Source organism: Chelonoidis abingdonii, chromosome 2, assembly GCF_003597395.2.
Source record: "Chelonoidis abingdonii isolate Lonesome George chromosome 2, CheloAbing_2.0, whole genome shotgun sequence".
Classification (NCBI taxonomy): Eukaryota; Metazoa; Chordata; order Testudines; family Testudinidae; genus Chelonoidis; species Chelonoidis abingdonii.
In genome coordinates, this window is record NC_133770.1 from 52,885,699 (window position 1) to 52,907,580 (window position 21,882).

General features: G+C 43.1%; 1 protein-coding gene across 4 annotated transcripts; it reads left to right on the forward strand.

Moving 5' to 3' along the window:
- Positions 1 to 3,522: 3,522 nt before the first annotated feature.
- Positions 3,523 to 13,701, forward strand: TAC1 (tachykinin precursor 1). 4 transcript variants are annotated; one of them, XM_032778374.2, is made up of 6 exons: positions 3,523 to 3,563; positions 3,764 to 3,982; positions 5,454 to 5,550; positions 6,655 to 6,678; positions 8,315 to 8,368; positions 13,070 to 13,701. In XM_032778374.2, exons 2-6 carry the CDS (start codon positions 3,860 to 3,862, stop codon positions 13,117 to 13,119), a joined length of 348 nt encoding a protein of 115 aa, XP_032634265.1. In that variant the 5' UTR covers positions 3,523 to 3,563; positions 3,764 to 3,859; the 3' UTR covers positions 13,120 to 13,701. The 4 variants fall into 4 exon arrangements, with proteins under 4 accessions (XP_032634265.1, XP_032634267.1, XP_074918047.1 ...); XM_075061946.1 differs by having other exon boundaries at positions 3,526 to 3,567; positions 3,781 to 3,982; XM_032778376.2 differs by lacking the exon at positions 8,315 to 8,368.
- The last annotated feature ends 8,181 nt before the right edge of the window (positions 13,702 to 21,882 follow it).

Genomic DNA, 21,882 nt, shown 5'->3' on the forward strand with positions numbered 1-21,882 from the left:
CAAACTGAAGAGCCAATGGGAAAAAAATCACATCGACTACAATGGGAGCAGTACGGAGCCCCAACGTGACTCATTTGAGATAACACCACGAGTTACTGATAGAATTACAAATGGAGTCATGTGTCCCCTGACTCCTATTATTTTGCTCTGTGCACTGAATTGCACTTCTGTCCCCACCATTTTATGCCCTTTCTCTCTCATGGTAAAGATGGGCACTTTTGCTAGAGACCCCACTTTTGCCAATTAGCCCTGAGATGGGCTTCTCACTTTCTGAAAAGTCCATAGAGCAATTTTTGTGTGTAAGGGTCGAAGGGCAGGAAAACATCGAGCAATCAGCTCATTGTATGACTGGGAAGAAAAAGGTGAGCTTGCCCTTTTAGTCAATGTTCACTCTCATCCAGAATACTAGATAAGACGGCGATAAAATGCATGAAGTCATTGATACCTATAAAAAAGAGAAAGAGCTGGACTAAATCCGTTTTAATTTTGTGTCAAGTATCAGAGCGGTAGCCGTGTTAGTCTGGATCTGTAAAAGCAGCAAAGAATCCTGTGGCACCTTATAGACTAACAGACGTTTTGGAGCATGAGCTTTCGTGGGTGAATACCCACTTCATCGGATGAAGTGGGTATTCACCCACGAAAGCTCATGCTCCAAAACGTCTGTTAGTCTATAAGGTGCCACTGGATTCTTTGCTGCTTTTAATTTTGTGGTCTCTCTCTTTCTCTCTCTTTAAAATAAAATCTTTCTTGTCTAGAAGATCATAGGGCACACTGTGATTGTTGTGGCCATTTTAATGACAATTTAATATTGTTGGAAAACTAGGACTTGATAATGTCAGTTCATCATCGCTAAAATACTGAAGCTTGAGTGCATAGAATTATCTTCAGTGGGCGCTGTGGATAGTCAGCACCTCTGCAAATTAGTATTGTTACTGTGGTGCCTACGTATGGATCTAGCTGGTGTTACATTTTAGGTGCTCAAGTTTGTACATTTTGGCCCATATGTCCACAGATGCCCACTGAAGACTGACATGAGATAATCACATGCCACGGAAGACTGACATGGGATAGCCAAAGCACAGCAAAACCAATAAGAGCTGGATCTTCAAAGCTCATGTGAAAAATGGGACATTGCACAAAAGCACAGCAAGGAAAAGAGATGGCTGAATTCCCCAATGTTGCTCAACAATGCCATTTCCACCAATGTGTCTATAGGTGCAACGAGTATGAAAGGGACTCGTGTTGGGACAGATCTTTATGGAAGAAAAGGAGTCAGGAGAGTGATTATCACTTTATGCATGCATCCAATGAAGTGAGTATTCACCCATGAAAGCTCGTGCTCCAATACATCTGTTAGTCTATAACTTGCCACAGGACTCTTTGCTGCTATCACTTTATGATTAACCTTTTCTTTTCCAGTCTAACCTGTAACCAATGGTGTCTTTCACCTAGCAACTGGATGGCAGTGCCACAGGATTAACTAACTAAATGTCAATTGGCCATTTGGGGAGGGAGGCTTAACATTGTGTTGGAAGGGCCATTTCAGTAACAGCATTCTGAAACAATAGGAATAATGGAGTCAGAAAATAAATGGCCATTTCCTGGAAAATGTCTTCCTTTCTAAAAATATTTATAGTTACTGGCAAGCCTTGAATTAAGTGGTTTATCTAGACAGTATTTCTGCACATTCTGACAATACAGGTGCTGGTGTACAGCTAAGGTTAAATGAACATCATCATGCATATAAGTAACCTAAAATAAGACAGACCAGCTATGTGAACTGCAAGGGAAGTTAAATGGTTATCTGAGTTGAATGTCATGTCGTTACACAAAACTGTCATATGGAAAAGGATAAAGGTCCAAATTCTCTACTGGAATAGATTGGCACCACTCCAGTAAAGTCATTTGTACCATCAGAGAGTTTCACCTCAAATCTTTATCATTCAACTGCCTTACATTAGAAAATTTGGTAGTGGGATATATCGATGTCGAGACATAAATGTTCTGGAGTTTAATGTAATTATGTCTCAGAACTCATTTCTGTTTACATGCTAAACTGCTGTGAGCAGGACAAGACCATCTAAAGAAATAATATTACAGGAAGAATATATAGTTTAAACATAAAGGTAAGATAGTGCATTTCCATACCATGCACAAAAACAAGCAATGTTTCAATTAGAAGAGAGAGAGAGAGAGAGAGATGGTAAGAGCTGCAGTGAAAGCTCCCAGCAAAAGCTAATTTTTTTCTGTAGGGATTTATGTTTCTCATCAGTGCAATTTTATTGTTGGTATAATCTTCTCTTACCATAAATCACACCCAACACGATAAAGTGTAAATTACTATAAAAAACCACATCTTTTATAACCACCAGAGAAACAAAAAAGAGGGAGAGGGAGAATCTGGAAAATAAAGAACTGTAGCCCAAAGAAGCTTCTGTTGTTCTGCTTTCACCTGCCAGCAAATCTTTCAGTGGGTACCCTACATCTGACATCCTTTTCAGAGGCTAAATGCAATCTATTATCAGATCTGCGTCCATTCAAGAAGGAGAAACAAAAAACAGAGCAAAAAAATTTTTTCGAGCAATGTGTTATACAAAAATGAATCTGGTGTAGTAAAGATGTAAAAGGACCTGATCCAAATATCATTGGAGTCAATGGAAAGGTTCCCATTGATTTCAGAGGGCTTTTGGATCCGGTCCTTAATTTAAACTAAACCTTCATAATTTCCATTCTGAGTCTTGTTTTCCAAAGTATCAATAGAAAGAGATCCTGCAACTGTATGGAGCATTTGAGGACAATGCAATAACCCCCTGATAAATTAATGCGGATTGAGCTATCCAAGCTGACAAGCCAGAATTCATTCCTTTGAATTTGCATTAGGTGATCAATACTGACAGAATGTTCTACAGAGGAGTCCCACTGTTGTGTAATAGCGTCCTAATTAATTGAAGCTTTCATTAAGGAATGCCGGGGCATGAGCGTTATTTTCAAGTGTTCAAAGTGATTCTTCGATTCTCTTGTAGCAATATTTGGGGGTCCCTTCAGATCACCTTGAGTGCACCTGCCCTGACGTCTGAAATATTATTATGAAGTTGCTTTGAGTGCCTGGAATGCGTCACTTGCCCTGCTTTGATGACTAATCTTTGGTGTCAGAGGACAGTGGATCAAAATCCCTCTCTGGGCGGATGGCACGAGTTGGGGTTGGAGATGGGCTCCTTCCGCGCAGACTTCCCTAACATTGCGTCATTTGCAACCCAAAAGGAATATACTGTAGTTTGTGGTGGACACGGACACCCAAGGGGTCACCTCCAAGGAAAGGCTCCTTCGGGGGGTAAGAGGGGAAGAGGAAGGAAGGGATACTCTGGGTAATTGACTACTGATCGCAAAGTACAGCGGGAGGGTCTGTCACGTGTTTCACATAACTACAAGGAAGTAATTAGATTTAGGCAAATGAAGCTCCCTTGGCCCTCCCCATCTCCAGGTATATAAACTAGAGAGCGCTCGGGCGTGTATTCAGACACACTGCGGGAGAGCAGCGGAGAGCGACTCGCTTTCCTATTGCAGTAAGTGCGCTCAGCCCCCAGGACTCGCCAGCCGCCGTAGCGCATTTCTTTATTGTTAGGATCTAGGTGGTGCCACCGTCTGCCCATTGCTTTGCTAGTTAGATCTTGTCTATGCTGAGATGCGCGAGTCCTCTTGGGACGGATGCTGAGGGGGAGAGGAGTTGTATGCAGTACTCATGCCTTTCTCTTCTTTGTTACAGTAGACAGCAACTTCAAGCAGCTGGCCGGAGGGCTCGGGACACTTCTCCGCCACCCACCCACCGCACTAGGGGTACTGCCTAGCAGGAGAAGCGAATATGAAAATGCTTGTCGCTTTTGCAGTGCTTTTCCTAATTTCAGCGCAAGTATTTGCAGAAGAAATCGGAGCCAATGATGATCTGAATTACTGGTCTGACTGGTCAGATAGTGACCAACTCAAGGTGAGCTAGAGAGCCTGGAGATGCTCCCCTTACGCACGTAAGTTGAGGGGCACCTTTATAAGTAAATGCATGAGCTTTGGGCGCCCGTCAGGTGAGAGAATCCTGAGCTTTGTCTTGCAATTTGTTACCTTTCCTAACTTATATACGATACAACCTATTTCCATTTAAGAGCGGTGACTACTGCCAATGATTTACTAGGTAACTGCCAGCATTTAGCCCTTTAATAGGTGGGGCAAGTGCTTTAAACGGTTACTTCCCTTGGGTGGCTCCCAAATCCGCTTCTGTTCCAGGTAACAGCGTGTCCATTTCACACCAAATTTAAGAGAGGTTCCACCTCTCCCATAGCGCGGGAGTGGTTGCTTTAACGAAAAACAAGTGAAGGGAGTAACCGCGGAGAAAGATGTTACGCAGTAAAACAGGTCGCTCCCAACGAAGTTTGCTTGTGGCTAGGAAGGGGCAGCGGGTGGATGGGGAGATCCGAGCAGGGAGGGAGCGGCGCGATGCAGCCGCAGTGAGAAGGGGATGAGGGAGCGTGTGCTGGGAGAACTTTACTCCCGGGTCTTTCCGAGTCGGGTGGAGCTCTAGGGGGTGGGCTTGGCGGCGAGCCGTGAGACACCGCTGGGCGATCCCGCTGTGACATGCTCTTGCCTATACGCGCAATAACATAACGGATCCGCTTTAGCCCACCCGCTTTCGCGGGATGTCGAAGTGGATTCGTTTGGCCTCGGTTTGCTTAACGATAACCCGGCCGGTAGCGAACTCGGGCAACCCATGCGTCCTGCCTGCTCCCTGCGATCAGCCGGCTCCACCGCCAGCCCCACCCAGCGGGGGCGCCACAGCCCAGAGAGCCGGGGCGGGCGACAGGACAGTGAAAATGCCCACCGCCGTGTCTCTTTCCTCTAGGGCGTGGCTGTGGGTGCGCCGCAGTTAGTGCCGCTAGATTTCCCCCCACCCTCCCCCGCTCTCCGTGTATCTCTTGGCCAGTCTCCCTTCCTCTGCAGATACCTGTTGTTAGACAGCTGCAGGGGAGTCACGGGCTTTCTGCAAAGCATATGGCCTGCAGACAGTCCATACACACAGGCACGTGGTGGTTCCTCTGGGAAGGGTCAGCCCGGCATAAGGTGGCCAACCCTGATCGGACCTGCACACACAAGAGTTTTCCTCCAGGCTACACATTAGAATCCTAACTGATCGAAATTCCCCCTTTGGAAAGAAAGCAGCAGCTCCGGCTCGATGGCTGCTTCCCGGTTCACATTATCCTGGCCCTACTACAAGCAGTCTCACTGCAGAGTCTACAGACAGGCATGTCCGGTGCAGCAGGGACAGGCAGCCAGAAGTTTGTAATGGGGAAGGCTGCTGGGGCGTAGTTTAATTTGTTGGCTGCTGTTCCGGGGAGACTCGGGGTTGTTTTTTTCCCTCCCGGATCTCCAGGGCTGTGCTGAGTAAAATGCTGACACTCTCTACATTTCAGGAGGAGCTGCCCTTACCCTTGGAACACTTTCTGCAGAGAATTGCCAGGAGACCCAGACCACAGCAGTTCTACGGGTTAATGGGCAAACGAGATGCTGGTGAGATTGCAATCTGTTTCTGTGCCGGAGGAATTATTATTTACACACATCAGAACCTAGGGGTCCTTTAGCCTCCTGCCTTTTAAACTAATTCACAGTTCACAATTCTCTCTTTGCTAATGAGCAGGCACTATAGGCATTTCGGTTCATGTAGTGTCTTTGAACTAGGGTGACCGGATGTCCCAGTTTTATAGGGACTGTCCTGATAATTTGGGGCTTTTTCTTATATTGGCACGTATTACCCCCCACCCTCATCCCGATTTTTCACACTTTCTAGCTGTCACCCTACTTTGAACTGGACTGCGCCCTGTTTATGACAACTCATTTTGAAGCAGAGGTAATGAGGACAAAATGAGAATTTCACACTCATGACAGAAAAAATATTGAACCAGACTCACCCATGACAAATATACACAAAAATGTAAATCTGACCCTAAACGCTTTAAGAGAAAGCAAACACAAAGATGTGGTAACCTATTCATTTTGCTCCTCAGGGTACAATCAGAATGAATTATTTTATGTCTGGATTATTTTTAGGACGATCTCAAAGATGCATTATTGTAGACCTTTTTTCAGCATAACTATCTGTGCCTTTATACAATTTTATAATTTGTTTTTTAAATAAATTAAATTCACTCCAGCTACTGAAAGTGTTTTCTGTTTAAAAGAAAATTAATCCATAATTTGGAAAAACAGTGGACATATGATTTAGTCTTTATAGTAAACAATTCTTAAGTGTCCACACATTTTTTTAAACACAATTAAGAAAATAAATACCTTGTGGGCTGGTATGTATGCCTTTAATTAAATTATTGTCATGATTTCTAGTTCAAAAGGTTTACTAGATTAAGAACAGGAAAATACCTATTTTGAGTCTTCAATGAAAGTTAACTAATTGTGTCTTGATTTATAGAAATTATATTTTATTGATTAATATAATATATAGCTCAATGATTGATATGGCAGTAAATTATAGCACTAATTCTCCAAGCCTGGGAATATACAGATTACAAGATTGTTTCTGTTCCTTTATAGACCTCACATTGAGATCACTTTTATATTTCATCACTATTAAAACTACTTTTTTTTCCCCCCTTCCTCTAGGATATGGCCAAATCTCTCATAAAAGTAAGTTGGAAGGCATTTTTTTCTAAACAATTATCTAAACAAGTACAAAATGAGAAACTGAATTGTTCTAATTTTGAGGTTTCTAGTGTGTCGCTGTAGCCTAGAATGTTAATGTTTCTTACTAAAGACTGAAAGCAAGAGTGGAGGAGCAATAGTTCTTGCTCTGGGTTTACCAGATAATATAGCCAGAGATAAGCTTGATCATGGTTACCTACTCTGTGAGAGGCCCAAAAAGGGGCTGTTCAGTCAGTGAGGGATTACTCCTGAAGTCAAGATATGTGAATTTAGGTGGCAGAAGCAAGCAAACCAGAACTTCAAATCCCTGGTTTGATTCCAGATCCAAAGTTTACACTTGAGATATATCAATGTTCTATGTTAAGTTGTATCTAACTGATGAATGAGTTGTTGTCACAAAAGCAAGTGCACCTGCCAACATGAATCAGTGTGGGCTCCTTTATTCCTGTATGTCGCCCAGGAAAAATTGTATCTTTCACACTGAGATGTGGGTTTTTTTCCCCCCTCTGGAACTGTCAGAAGATACTAAAATGAAATCCAAAAGCATAGCTTTTAATAAAGGTTGATGATGATATTACATTTTGTGAGATCTTAGCTATCCAAGAAGGTTAATAAGCATGCCAGAGTTCTGTGCTAACAACTAGACTTTATCACTGGGATTACTTGTCTGAACGACAATTTTAAAAAGTCTCATCCAAAGATCAAGCCAGATAACCAGATGTAGCTACTGGTTAAGTCAAAATTATAGCCATCAAATGTCTCCTCTCTGAAGATCTAAGAGATTGACCTCTGAGAGGTTTATAGTAATTTATCCTGTATTATGCACACACAATCAAAGAAAACTCTTTCCAAGTGGAATTTGCACACTTTGTTCACATCAGAATAGTAAAATAGAAGTAGATACTTTTCAAAATGTTTCTCTTATTTGAAATCAGGCTAGCTACCACTACATATGAAGCATACATTTTGGGCTAAATCCTGCAACTCTAAACAAGCCTCAGTCAGTGCTTCCAGGGTCACAAATGCAATAAGGACTGCAAAATGTGGCTTCACGAGAAGTTAAAAATCCTATATAGGCCATGTTGTGGAGCCCTAACACATACTGGTAGGTAATCAGCATTTACTTCTGTGTAGTCCTTTGACTAACCAACATGACTAAGGACTCCATAATTTGGCCTATAGAGTCCTTTGTTCCATATGACAGCAGGGAACATTTATGTGAAATGATTCACGGAACAGATCAATCCAACAGACCCAAGATATAGGAAGGGGAAGTCTGTCGAGCTATAGGGCCTGATCGTGCTTCTATTGAAGTCACTGGAAGTTCTAGCACTGACAACAATGAGGTCAAAATTGGCATCAATTATCTGGTCACTGTCTGTTTAGCCACAATGGAAAGGCACCTACTAGCCTGACCAGGCTCTGAATCAGACCCTGTGAGATAGGTGAGGGTGATGTGCATTCTCCATTTATACTAACATTTCAAGCGCTATCAACTTTAGTAAGCAGGAAGACTATTTATGGAGTCTACATCTTCCTTGTATTTCTCATGAAAACAAATTACCTCAGAAAAACTGCATATTGAAAATGTATTAAAACACCCACAAATATATTTTTTCAGGGCATAAAACAGACTCCTTTGTTGGACTTATGGGCAAAAGATCTTTAAATTATGGTATGTATAAGCAACAGCTAAGACTAAAACTACCTCTTAATTCTACTATTACTTTTTCATTCTCTCCAATAAACTGAAAAAGCAGTCTTAACATGAGGCAATTCATAAATGACAGATGAATTCTTATGAGCGGGGAAAAAACGTTGCTTAATAGAAATATTTTAATCTGAAGGTCATTTCAGTGCTTATAAAAATGAAGGAGGATGGGCGATAGCCTGAGCTAGGCACAGTGCAGCAGGTGCCATATAAATTTCCCTAAGAAATTCTGCTTATGCCCCTCAATCCTGACCTGTAGCATCCATGTTATTCCAGTTCTCTGCTGCTTCTGGGCAGAGACAGAAAGCCACACTAAATTCTGGGGTGTGTTTAGTGACTTGAGAAAATGTTCAAGGAAAAAAGTATCAAATTAATTTTAACTGGTGGATTTGATCCTAAATCACCTTGGGTAGAACGTGCACCATCTCCTGCACCAACTGACTTTTGGAGGTTTAAAGGGAAACTTCTTTTGTTTTGTTTTTAATCTTGTACACTACTGACTGAGCTTACAGTCCTCCCATCAAAAGTGGCCCCATCTTTTGCCACAAGGTGTAAAGGTTTTATTTGTTAAACATCCACAACTTTTGTGAACTTTTAATTTTACATTCAAACAGTGACTCAATAAACAAAGTTAAGCAGCACTTTAAACTACTAAAGTATTGCAGACAAGTGCTCACCACAACTTTCCCTCCCCTTTCCCCATATTATCTGCATTTTCCCCTAATCTTGCCCGTCTTTGTTGTGAATATTGCATATAGATAACTCCTGTCTTCCATTAGCTGTAGCTTGTTTTATCCACAAAGCATTAATTTAACTATCCAGAAGAGAGAATTTTTTGAAGTGATCTAATGCCTGCTTAAAGCTGCTGAAATAATTCTCACTGTTTTGTTAAATAGATTATAAAAGTTAAATGGTCACAACATTTTGATATTACACAGGTGCACATTGTAAACTATTTTCTGTAATTACAGTTGTCAGTGATTTTATTTTTAACTAGACTGTAGTCAAAGAAGTAATATAGGTCTCTATATCCTAACTAGTTTTTGCAAATTTCCCTGAATCAGGAGCAATCCAGTATAGCTCTTCTCCCTGTGAGGGTAATAGTGATTAAATGTACATATACTTGTAAATATACATTTGCTATGATAGCAGCAAATGGCATCAAGTGACAAATCTGGTTCCGTTTACTTTGGGATTAAATGTACCTTATTTTAAGTATGAAAATCTGAGATGCAATGAGTGTAAAATGCTCTTTAATTACTTTCAAATTTGCTGGTATAGTTAGAATACAACTCTGTGGTTAGCTAACTATATAAACAGGATGAATAATAAAGCTGTAGATAGTCAAGCTTTCTAATAGTAACGTACCACTCTGATAGGTAAACCAGTTTCTTAGAATTTAGCATTCATACTCCTCTGCCTAGTTGGGAGACAAGGGTGGAATAGTATAGGTTTGAGTCCACTCCTATTAAAAAGTATGCAACAACCACAACTGCAACATTGTTTGCCCCTATACAGACTGGGAAAAGGTTCCTCAAAGCTTTTCCTCATTTAAGAGTAAAGTTGCACGTTGGAAATGGGCTGGGTTTCTCTCCTCGATGCCTAATACAATTTATCCAGAAAATTACTAAGTTCTGGCATCAGGAGAGGCTTTGTTTGGAAGCTATGCTAACATCCCTTCTGGTGGATGGAAATTGAAATTAGAGGTCCCATGGTACCATAATCCTGGTGATTTGCCCAACATTTCCTGTCTCAGTAAAGCAGATTCCAGTATGTAATGCCTTGATCTGCAACAAGTTCATGCAGGCAGAGCCATGCACCCACTCAGAGCCTCATTGTCATCAATGGCCTGCAAATAGCCATAATAACTAAATAACCATAAGTGCAGCGGTAATCTATACTGATAAGAGGTACAGGAATTCAGGTACTGGGGGCATAGCAGCACCCCCTGTCTTGAAGTGCTTTCCATCATGTACAGGGTTTACAGTTTTGTTCAATGGTTTTCAGCAGCCCACTATCAAAACTGTTCCCATGCCACTGCAGAACATGATTTGTGTATAGTCCAGAATACTTGTTGAGTGAATTCAGTAGTAATACCTTACTTTCTGCTAAAGAGAGTAAGATATTATCAAAACTTATGCAGAATCTAGTGTTAAACAGTTTTCAGGGTGTGTCTGATTAATCTTTAATTTGGGCCCTTGCAGGACCGGTGCAACCATTTAGGCAAACTAGGCAGCCACCTAGGGCGCCTAGTGGTTGGGGGCACCTAAAAGCCCCCTCAGGTGAGGAGGTGGAGGTGAGCTGGGTGGGGGTCGCGCGGAGAGGGTTGCCCGCAATAACGAGGGGGGGCGCACAGGGGAACAGCTCCCCGCCCCAGCTCACCTCCGCTCTGCCTCCTCCGCTGAGCACACAGCCCAGCTCTAAGTCTCCTCCAATCAGCGCCGCAAGCCTGGGCGGGGGAGGAGATTAGAGCAGCGCCGACGTGCTCAGTGGAGGAGGCAGAGCTGAGGTGAGCTGGGCGGGCACTCAGGCAGGGTTAGCTTCCGCAGGAGGGCTCTCCGGGCAGGGTTAGCTGCTGGGGGAAGAGGGGAAGTTCTCTCCAGGCAGGGTTGCTGCTGGGGAGCAGGGGGAGAGGGAAGTCTCCCCAGCAGGGTTAGCTGCCGGAGCGGGGGGAAGAGGGAAGTCTCCCCAGGCAGGGTTAGCTGCCGGGGATGGGGGGAAGTTCTCCCCACACAGGGTTAGCTGCCATGGGGGACGGGGGGGAGGGGTTGCTGTCGTGTGGGGGGTAGCTGCTGTGGGGGGGGCTGAGTTAGCTGCCTTGGGGGGGGCGGGGTTAGCTGGGGCGGTGCAAGGTGGAAGTTTCGCCTAGGGCGCGAAACTTCCTTGCACCGGCTCTGGGCCCTTGCTTGGTTTTTTCTTCAACCCTATAGAGCAGAGTCATAATCCAAGCCTTGCAAGATCTGCAGCACTGGATCCCTCAAAATTAGCAGGGTATTTGCATGTAATAATTATGCATCTTCATGATTTACTGAGCATGGCCATGAATATTCTCGATGTCGGGGGGGAGAGGAGGGGAGGGAAGGTCTCCCTCATGATCCATGCCATAGCCTTCTGGCTTAGAGGCAGATATGATTATAATTAAAAAGAAAAAAAGCACTGAATCCACTAAAACAGACTTTTGGTATATGCAGAGGGTTTGGTTCGGTGGCTGCTTGAATTCCTCTAGAAAGGTGCTTCTCAACCTTATTTGATCTGGCCCCCCTTCTTTGTGTCTGGAGCTGTTTACTTACACACGCACATGCACGCTCACACACACACACACACATGCACGCACACACACACACACGCATGCACACACACCCAGAAGTACACATACTGGCTTTAGAGCAGTATCACTTTTTACAGCAGACTTAGTGCCCCATTGTCCCTTACTTCTGAGCTGCTGCTGCCACCCCAGGGCTGACAGCCCGAGCCTCACCACCTCCAGGTGAGGGAAGGGGGCTGGGGTGGAAGCTGCATCCCTGTGAGGGATTGCTGGGGAGGAAGGAGAGCCCAAGCAGCAGGTCTCTGGCTGTCCCTTTTAGTCCCACCTCTCATGTGTGCATGGCCCTTCTGCACAAGCTCCAGCCACCCATGGCTGACAGCCAAAGCTCTTAAAACACACACACCCCTCGTGCCTCCCTTGGGAGGCCCACTCCATAGTGTGAGAACTGCAGCTCTAGAACAGAGGCAGACTGCACAGCTGAGACCTCCCACCTTCTGTGGCGCACTATGTGAAGAAACTGATGCCATTGGCAAGACAGGAAAGGAATCCTAAAAGACCCTATTGGTTTGTGCTTTCGTTTAAAAAAAATAAAAAAACTAGTATGGGAGATGCAAAAGGCTAGACCAGGACTCTCCACACACACAACTCTACCCTTATGACCTCCTCTTCCACCATCTGCCTTCACAGCAGCATCCAACTCTCCCACTGCAAACAGTTTGTTAATAAATATGAGGGAGGAGTGAGTTGGGGCAGGCAGTGGGTGGGAGGTCTCTCTGAGGAGCAAGAACATTGTTCCTTCAGCTGGCCTTCGGGAGAGTATCAGGGAGAGGTGTACCTGGGGGAATTTAATGTTTTCCATCTGTCCCCTTGAGAAGGTCCTCCTTTCAGAGGAATCCTGGGGACAGCTTTGATCAGTGGAATTCCTGGTAGCAAGGCGACATTAGAACCGTCCGGCAAGAAAGCCATGGTGGCCATAAAGAGCTAGCGCAGAGGTTTGACACTTCCATGCAAATGCATATGACCTATTACAGATCCCAGGAGATCTGCAGTGGGTTGTGAGTGGGTCTCATAGCTCACCCCTAATCTGGAAGTGACCTGTGTTCTCTCACTGGAATTTAGACTACTGGGGAGCTAGCATACACACAGAGCTTCCAGGAGCAAACTGCATTGAGAAAACAAAGCATATAGGCCCAATCTTGAAAGGAGCTGAAAGCCCTCAACTTTTATTGAAGTCATTGGGAGTTGAATACTGACAGTCTTTTAGGCTCAGGCCTTTAATATATTGCTCAGAATTGAATGGTACAACACAATGAAATGTGGTGATACATAAAACTTGCTATGTTTTATACGACTCCTGGTGCTTATTATATTTATACAACACTTTACACTTATTTTTTCAGGGTCCTTTGAAAAGAACACAGCACAGAATTACGAACGAAGGCGTAAATAAGACATTCCCATGTATTTATTAAACTTCATTTGTTTAAATGGCCAATGCAGTGTAATATAAACTATCCACTGTAAGGAATAATTATTTATTTAATAATTGTTGGGTTTTTTTGAGTTGTAAATTCAATAAAATGATTATTTTTCATAGTGTGGCAGTGATACATGTTGTATAAGTGTGTTGTAGGTCTAAAACGAAGACGCCCCATGGAACCGAAATCAGTGACATTTCACAATAAAGCACATTATTTGAAATGACCTATAAAGATATGTTCACCAAATAACAAAAAAAGGAAATAAAATTTTGTTAATTTAAAACAATCGTATCAGCTTCACTACCGGTGCAGAACAGAACTGATGTACAGTCTAGGGCCTCAATTTCTTTTCATGGTTTAAAATGTACTGTAATTTTCATATCAAAAATATATTTGTATCATTGCAGCATGTTTTACGTTTCGTGACTGTGTATATATATCTATTTAAACAAAAGAGATTCGAATGTGAATCCAAGGTCTTCAGTTCATAGTCTGAAATTTTATGATAGTAACATTTTAAATAAAAAATACTTTTGGGATTTTGCAACATACCTTCCTTGGGCAGAGTGATGGAATTATTTCAAACCCAGAATCATCTGAAATAAGATGCAAACTGAAGAAAAGATATTGGGCTGTAGGAGCAGAAGAAAGCCAGTTATAATTACAGTACTTCATTTTTCAAAATATAAGCTTTCTAACACGGCGGGAGGGAGAGGGGTTAAAACTTTGGAGATACTTTCTAATTCTGTTTTTAGTGGTAGGGCCAGCCAGCTGCCCCTAAGTTAATCTATTATGGGCTCAGTCATACAAGGTGCTGAGACCCAGGGCCGTCCTTAGCCATAGGCAGAACAGGCAGCCGCCTAGGGCACCACTAGGTCTGGGGGCACCGCTCTGCTGGGAGCCTGGACAGACGGGAAGCAGTGGAGCATGTAAGAGCAGGGCTGCTGGGTCCTAGAGAGAGATGAATGCAGCACAGTATGAGGGAGGGGATTGGCTGCTGGGGTCTCTGGGAAGGGGTAGGGGAAGGAACTCACCTGTAGGGTGACCAGATGTCCCGATTTTATAGGGACAGTCCAGATTTTTGGGTCTTTTTCTTATATAGGCTCCTATACCCCCCCCCCCACCCCCATCCTGGTTTTTCACACTTGCTGTGTGGTCACCCTAGGTTGTGGTAATTGGTACCTATATAAGACAAAGCCCCAAATATCGGGACTGGCCTATAAAATCAGGACATCTGGATCTGGTCACCCTAGCTGCGGAGCGTGTCTCTCCCCCGGGCTGGCAGTGATCCATCTCATCCGAGGGGGAGCTGCACAGGGCAGGATGAGCTGCTGTGGCTTCGTGGGTGCCCTGTCCCTGAGATCAGATGCTGTGCTAATTTCACCATGGTCAGTTGGGCTGGCGGTGGTGCCCATTGGCATGTGATCGGACCTCAGGGTTTGCTGCTGCTGTTGCCACTGTGCACCACAAGAGGTGGATTTTGGGGTCCTGCAGTTTTCCACCTATCATCTCCTCCTCTACTGCAGCTGTTGGACCAGCAGGCTGGGGGGTGAACCAAGAATGAAAGCAGTACTGTGTTTCCATTTAGATTGTCATTTAACAAATTTGGTCCCCAAAAATGCTTGCTAACAATCCTGAATTCAATTTCAATATAGATTTTTTTAAAATCAATATCTTAGCCACAAACAGAAAATTAAGTTGACAATTATTTGTGACAAGTTTGGTATGGGGAAAGGAGTGGGCCAGTTTTCATCAGAGAAAGAAAAAATGTTGACTGACTTTCCTATAGCCCTGTTACTGCTAAATAGAGCCCTCCAACAACTGTAATATGCCCATCTCCTTATTAATGTATAGAGAAGGAGTCGGTAACCTACGGCACACGTGCCAAAGGTGGCACGCGAGCTGATTTTTGATGGCACAGAGCGGCAGGCTGAGCGACTGAGCCCAGCACTGCTCTGGCGTTCCGACGGCTGCCCCATTGCCACCCGGGGTCCTGGCTGCTGGCCTCACTCAGCACCCACTGCTGGCCTGGGGACCCCCAAGGAACCCCAGGCTGGCAGCGGGCTGAGAAGGCTGGTGGCAGAGACCCTGGCTGAGCCACTAAACCCGCTGTCAGCCTGGGGTTCCATTCACTCAGTTGGTAGCGGGCTGAGCAGGACTAAATTCAAGGAAATAGGAAAACAAAAGGAACTAATGACAAAGTGCAAGAACCTAGAGCAGTGGTCCCCAAACTTTTTCATCTGGCACCTGCCAGACAAAGGACCGTGGCAGTGGACGAGCATCAATCAAAATGCCGCCGAAATTCGGCGGCATTTCAGCGGTGACGCCGCTGGATGATGATGCTTATTGGCAGCAAGCGGTGTCATCCAGAGGCATCGCCGCTGAAATGCCACCAAATTTCACTGGCATTTCAGCAGATGGTTGTCCGCCAGCCAGTACGCACGTGCACTGAGAGGCCCCTGCTAGCGCCATGGCACCCACGGGCACCGCGTTGGGGACCCCTGACCTAGAAAGCTTCCTGAAGTACGGCTATCATTTTGATTTAAATGGACTTGAACTGTATGAAGAATTGAGTATACTGTCATCCGTGTTGCCACATGCAAAATCCATGATGGACATTGTATAGTTTACTCATACCAGCAAACTTGTTGACATATATCCTAATGTGTACACTGCCACTCGTATTCTACTGACAATTCCTGTAACAGTAGCATCAGGAGAACGGAGTTTCTCAAAACTAAAGCTCATTAAAAACTATCTGCACTCTACAATGAGTCAGGAACGCTTAACTGGTCTTGCTATTCTTGCAGTCGAACAAGACACGACTTTGTCTTTGTCATACGATGACATTATTACTGATTTTGCAGCCAAAAAAGTCAGAAAGATTGCTTTTAATTAAAAACAAATCTTTGTTTCAATACCTCTTCATATAAATTTCCAATAAAATTTCAATAAAAAGTGACAAATAAAAAAGTAATTAGTTCACTCAGAGATAAGGCCCACTCTGAACCTTAACGCCAAAGATGGGGACCAGCAAGAATTCCTCTACCAATACAGAAAACAAAACTAGTAGTGAGCGCGCACCAACCAGGAACCAGTGCCTGGAAACACTCTACCCAAAACTGCCCGGACACCCAACCAGACCCAGACCTCTGATCTTAACACAAGAAATAAACCTTCCCCCACATTGCCTCCCCACTTACCCTGCCAGTTACCTGGAAGATCACGGATTCAACTGGTCAATTCATGAATCAAGAGAAAATCACCTCCCCTCCTTCTCTCCTCCTCCAACCCCCGAAAAAGAAATAACCTCCTCCCCTCCCCCTTCCTCCCCAACCAACCCTGGTATATCTCTAACCCATCCCCTGTGGTCTCACAACAATAAACAAAACAACAGGTTCTTAAACAAGAGAAAACTTTATAAAGAGAGAAAACAGTAAATTTTTTGTGTAAATTAGATGGATAGGTCAGGTTTTTATAGAAGACTGGATACCTCCCAGCCTAAGTCATCAAGTACAAATAAATATCTTTTCACAAAATACAATTGAACTTCCCCAGGCCAAATGACTTATAGAAACAACATAGACTAACTCGCCTTATCTGCCTGTACTCCATTTTCTGAATTAAAAGCCTCGGAGAATTGGAAAGAAACCTTGGTTCATTTCTGGTCAAACTCATAAACACGAGAAACACCACCAAAAACAAACAGCACACACGAAACTCCCTCCCTCAAGATTAAAATATCCGTCCCCTGAATTGTTCTCTGCCAGGTGACAAGCCAGGCTCACTGAACTTGTTAACCCTTTACAGTCAAAAGAGATATAAAGTACTTCTGTTCTATTAACTCCTACTATCTGTTTATGACAGCATCATTCTGTCAAATCAGAATTTTTTCTATAGTGCTACTTCTTTAGTGCTAGTCCATCAGCATTACAATGTGCTTAACTACGTTAAACTGGTTTTAATAACATGCATATGGCAAGTTTTCCAGTAGTGTAAGCTTATGTTTGTGTTGCTAAGAGCAAGACAGGCATAGGGGCACCAGTTTAATAATCCCACCTAGGGTACTATAAATCCTAAGCACGGCCCTGCTGAGACCCTTCAATTTCTATTGAAGTAAATCTCAGTACTGTGTAGGATTGGGCCCTATGACGAAACTCCCCTGGATTCTGCAACTATGGGGCCACAGAATTGTTCTGTCCCGAGGACCTAACCAAATCAAAAACAGTAAAATTGTGAATTATACAGAGGAAAAATGGCTCTTTGGCTCTCTCAAGTGTTTCTCTTCTACACAGCACTCACCTTCCTCTTCACAAAAGCAAATGCTGAAAAGCCACTCACATCAGGGAAAACAATACATAGCATTTAGTTAGTGTTCTACATGTTCAAAGTATTGTACAGCCAATAGCTAATGCCATCTTTGAGCTGGTCAATAATTTTCTAACTAAAGGTTTTTGTGTTGGAACATTATTGAAATTGAAACATTGCACAGAAATGTGTCAATTTTGACAAAATTTGAGTTTGAAAACAAATTGAAATGAAGCATTTTTGATTTTTTACTTTGAAAAGAAACTTCACCTTCTGAAATACTTTGTTCTTTTCTATTAAAATGGAAGAAAAATGTTAAGTCAAAATCCAAATGAAACATTTCAATTCTGTTGATACAATGTTTCTATTGATCTGAACCAAACTCTTTTCTTTAAAGTTTCATTTATTAGGAAATTTTTAAAAATTGACATTTTGTTCTGATGTTGAATGAAGACAAATTTTGAAATAGTGGAATTTAGGATAGATGGAAATGTCATTTCCTGATGACCCCTGTCACTAGACAGATGGGTAAGTAATATTTGCCCCATTTTACACATAGCAATTTGCCCCAGGCTCCACAGTGAGTCAGTGGCAGCAGTAGGATATCCTGATTCCAAACCTGTGCATGTTTCTCTAGCCCATAACCTGGAATCTGGTGTCTTGATAATCCATTCAAACATAGCGCTGTTGTAACAAACACTGTCTCCTGGAGTTTTGTTTGCTCAGGCAGGTATATACAATGATCATTTTGCTTCTCCACCACCACCATCATCTAACTTATTCATTAGTAGTAGTAAGTGAAACAATTGGACTATACATTATTTGAAGCTTAATCTAAAGGAGAAGGGAGTTTTAAATTTAAACCACATACTACCTGCTAGCCTAAATTGCCTATTGTCTTCACTCACCTTTACTGGGCAGCTTTCCATGTTGCTTTTAAACATAATTTGACTTTGGACAGAACTACTTATTGCTGCTGCCACTCTGTATGATGTCAGCTAGTGAGCACAACTAGAGATCTGTGCCTGTATTGCAACATGCCTTGCTTTATAATTAATTTCCTGCTTTCTGCAAGACTCATTGCAATATACACAAAGCTACTCAACTGTTTTGGTGGCGACAGGCTGCCATTGCCCAGGCAGAATTGGATAATCAATAAAGCTTCAGCAAAGGCATTACCCAATAAAACGGAAACAACCTAAGGAAACTAAAGAAAGAACTGTACAGGAAAGCAGCACCAAAAGAAGTCACTAAGTAAGAGTCAAAGTCATCCCCATTTTATCTTCTCATTCAACTTTGTGCAGTAAAATAATAAGAATTAGGAAGTTCACCCTTGTAAAAAGACAAGCTGAGACTGGAACAAGAACAGAAATTGAGTCCTCATCATAGCACGTACAACTCACAATTTCAAAATATTTGGAGTATTGAAGTCAAACTCTTAGGATTAGAGTGTCCCTTCCCTAGCATGGATAGATGTGGGGAATGCAAGAATCTCTTCTCATCTTGAGCACCGTACACAAGGATCAAGAACAATCAGTCCCTGTAATTGGGGAACTGCAGGGACTGGTTCTTCTTTGCACTCTTTAGGGAAAAATCACTCTAAGGGATCATAGCCACAGAAAGATACACGGTGCACATTCTCCCTGCACACTGGGGAACTGGGAGCAGGAGTCGCTCTCTTGAGCAGGAGTGGCTCTGCAGAGCCCCCCATCCAAGACTGTGGCTAACTGCTAAACTTAAGCCTTTTCTGTTTAGCTATTGAGTTTGTGTTTAATATCAGGTCTCATAAAAGGAGGAAAACACGGAAACACCTGAGAGCTGAGGCAATTTTAAAATTTTTAATTACAAGAGTGATTTTTTTTAAAAAAACGCTTGTTATTCAGAATACACATTGAATGGCTCAATCTGAGCTGTTGAGGGCTATTGTACATTTGTGTAAATCCCAAACATCTTTAAAGACCAAATTTTGTCTTGATGGGCTTTAATAGTTCCCTTAACAGCAATATTGGCCATTGAGTTAATGAGCATTAGCAAACATTTTAAGCTGAGCATTACTGACAATAGGTCATAGCAGCTCCTTCTTTGTTATGTATGTACAGATATTAGAAATGCATTCTTTGGATAAAGCTATCCATTTGGTTATTAATGACTCACTCAAACTCTTATTCAAAATAGGTGCTACTGGAGTAGAGATTGCTAGGGTAGGATCTTGCTCCTGTCAGCAGCAGCACTGAAGTCCTTGAACCAGGCTACTTCTTCTAACAATATTGAGCAAACCTCTTCAAACTTTTTTCAGAATATTTTTGAAAAGAGTGAACTGACATGTTTGCCCAGAGAATCTTACAAAACTATTCATTATGACATTCAACAAATATTATAATTTATGCATAACAAATTTGGCTAATGTATCTCTATTTGATAAGATTAAAGGAGTACAGGCTCAGGAATTTTTTTTAACCAAATACTAGTTACAGGTTCAAAATCAAGAATCCCGAGAGGGACATGGAGCAGAGAACTCTGGACAGTGCCCACTACTCCTCAAAGGCATCCAGGGAGCCAGTGGACATGGCCCAGAGGAACTGTGCCCTGAAACGTGACTGCAGAAGGGATTGGAAATAGGCCCTGTAACCACAGAGCACTCCCCATCCAGCTTCCTCCTCCTAGTATGCTGGAAGGCCCCCTGGGCCATTGCCCGGAAAAAGTTGACAAGGATGTTTCATGACTTTGTAGGGCCACGGATGAGGTGTGCATAAATGAGGAGGTGAGGGGAAAAATGCAGTCAGAACTGGAGAAGGAGTTTTGGAGGAGCCAGAAGAGGGGCTGCAACCTCATGCACTCAATATTAAATGTGTACCACGGTCTCCCTCTCCCAGCAGAAGGAGCAGGTGTCAGGAGAGATCTTGTACCACGCCAGGTACATGCTGATACTCACAGCCCCATTCTCTTAGAGTGGCAGCTGAGTGAGTAGCCCTGGTTTGGCTGCAGGTTTGCCTCACAAGACCTTAGGAACATAATTTTCAGTGAATATATATATTTTCTTACACAATATCTGACTGTACATTATGCTGTGATTATGTTGACCAGTGTGACATGGGCATTCATTAGAGACCTTACATGACATTCTTGGGGTGAACCCATGGGATCGCTGTACCTCTGTCTAACCTTGTGCCCTCTACAAATTGTCATCCAAAGGTCCTTGGGTCACTGTACCGTACATCTACACACAACAAGATAGTTCCTGCCTTTGTTACCTAGTGGTCAGGGCTTATGCCGTTCGACTGCAGAGGGTGTTTTGGTAGGGAAGCCTGGGCCTGGGCCCACCCACTTCACCAGGCTCCAGCCCAGGGCCCTATGAGGACCACAAACACAATCCTCTAGGTTAAATAAAAGCAGAAAAAATAAAAACATAACTATCAGACATTCTTTATAAATCATAAAGCTCTGAAAAAAAGGACATAATCCTAATGAAAACAAAATTCTGTGCAAGTTGCCTTTAAGTCTTATTTCTTTTTACCTCAGAAATATCTGCAATGCTAAGACTGATTTTTCCTGGTTTTGTTGGACCTGTTGTCAGTCTCAGATTTAGAGCATGTTGATTGTGGGCTCTAATATCTGAAGGGTTGAATTTTTAATGAAAATAGCCATTATCTAAAATGTTATTTAGCAATTAAAGTTTTGAGATGGGAGGTGAACAATTCAGGGAAGGGTTGATGACCTGCTGTGGGCTCAATCTGTCCTGCTGCCCTTGCCCTGCAAGAGCCATCATGCTTCAAGGGGGTGTTCAAAAGGAGAGAGCCAGTTCAGTTGAGGGGGGGGCTGGAAAGGTGCGCTGATTTCTTGTGTGACTTCCCTGAAGGGCAGGCAAGTTGATTTAGAGGGAGGGAGCGAAGGAAGGTGGGATGGACAATCCCAACCCCAGACCCAGACCCAACCCCAGCCAGAGACTATTAGATGCTAGAGCCTCCCGGAAGGAACGTAGGCCTGGTATGGGCCTGTTACTTTCACTTTGCTGCCTGGGAGTGTGTTCCTTTTTTGACCTGAGGTATTGTGTTTACTGTTCTACTTGAGACTTACATGTTATCTGAATGGGACTACTGCAGTCGATTGTGCTGGGTCCTGACAAGGAATGACTAACCTCAATAAACCTTTGTTGGATTGCTCCCTACTGAAGTCCATGCATTGATTTCTTTCCTGAACCCTGAAGTAACATAGTCACATAAATAAGATTTAAGGGGACCAGATTTTGCTTTGGTGCCCAGTGATTCCCATTTAGATGCCTAATAAGTGACCATTGGGAACTGATGGGTACATATCACTTTTGAAAAGCTAGTAGCTTCATTTAGGTACCTTAATGGGAGCTAACCTCTTTTACCAAAAATCATCTCCAACCATAGGTGCTGAGAGTTTCTGAAAATCTGACCCCT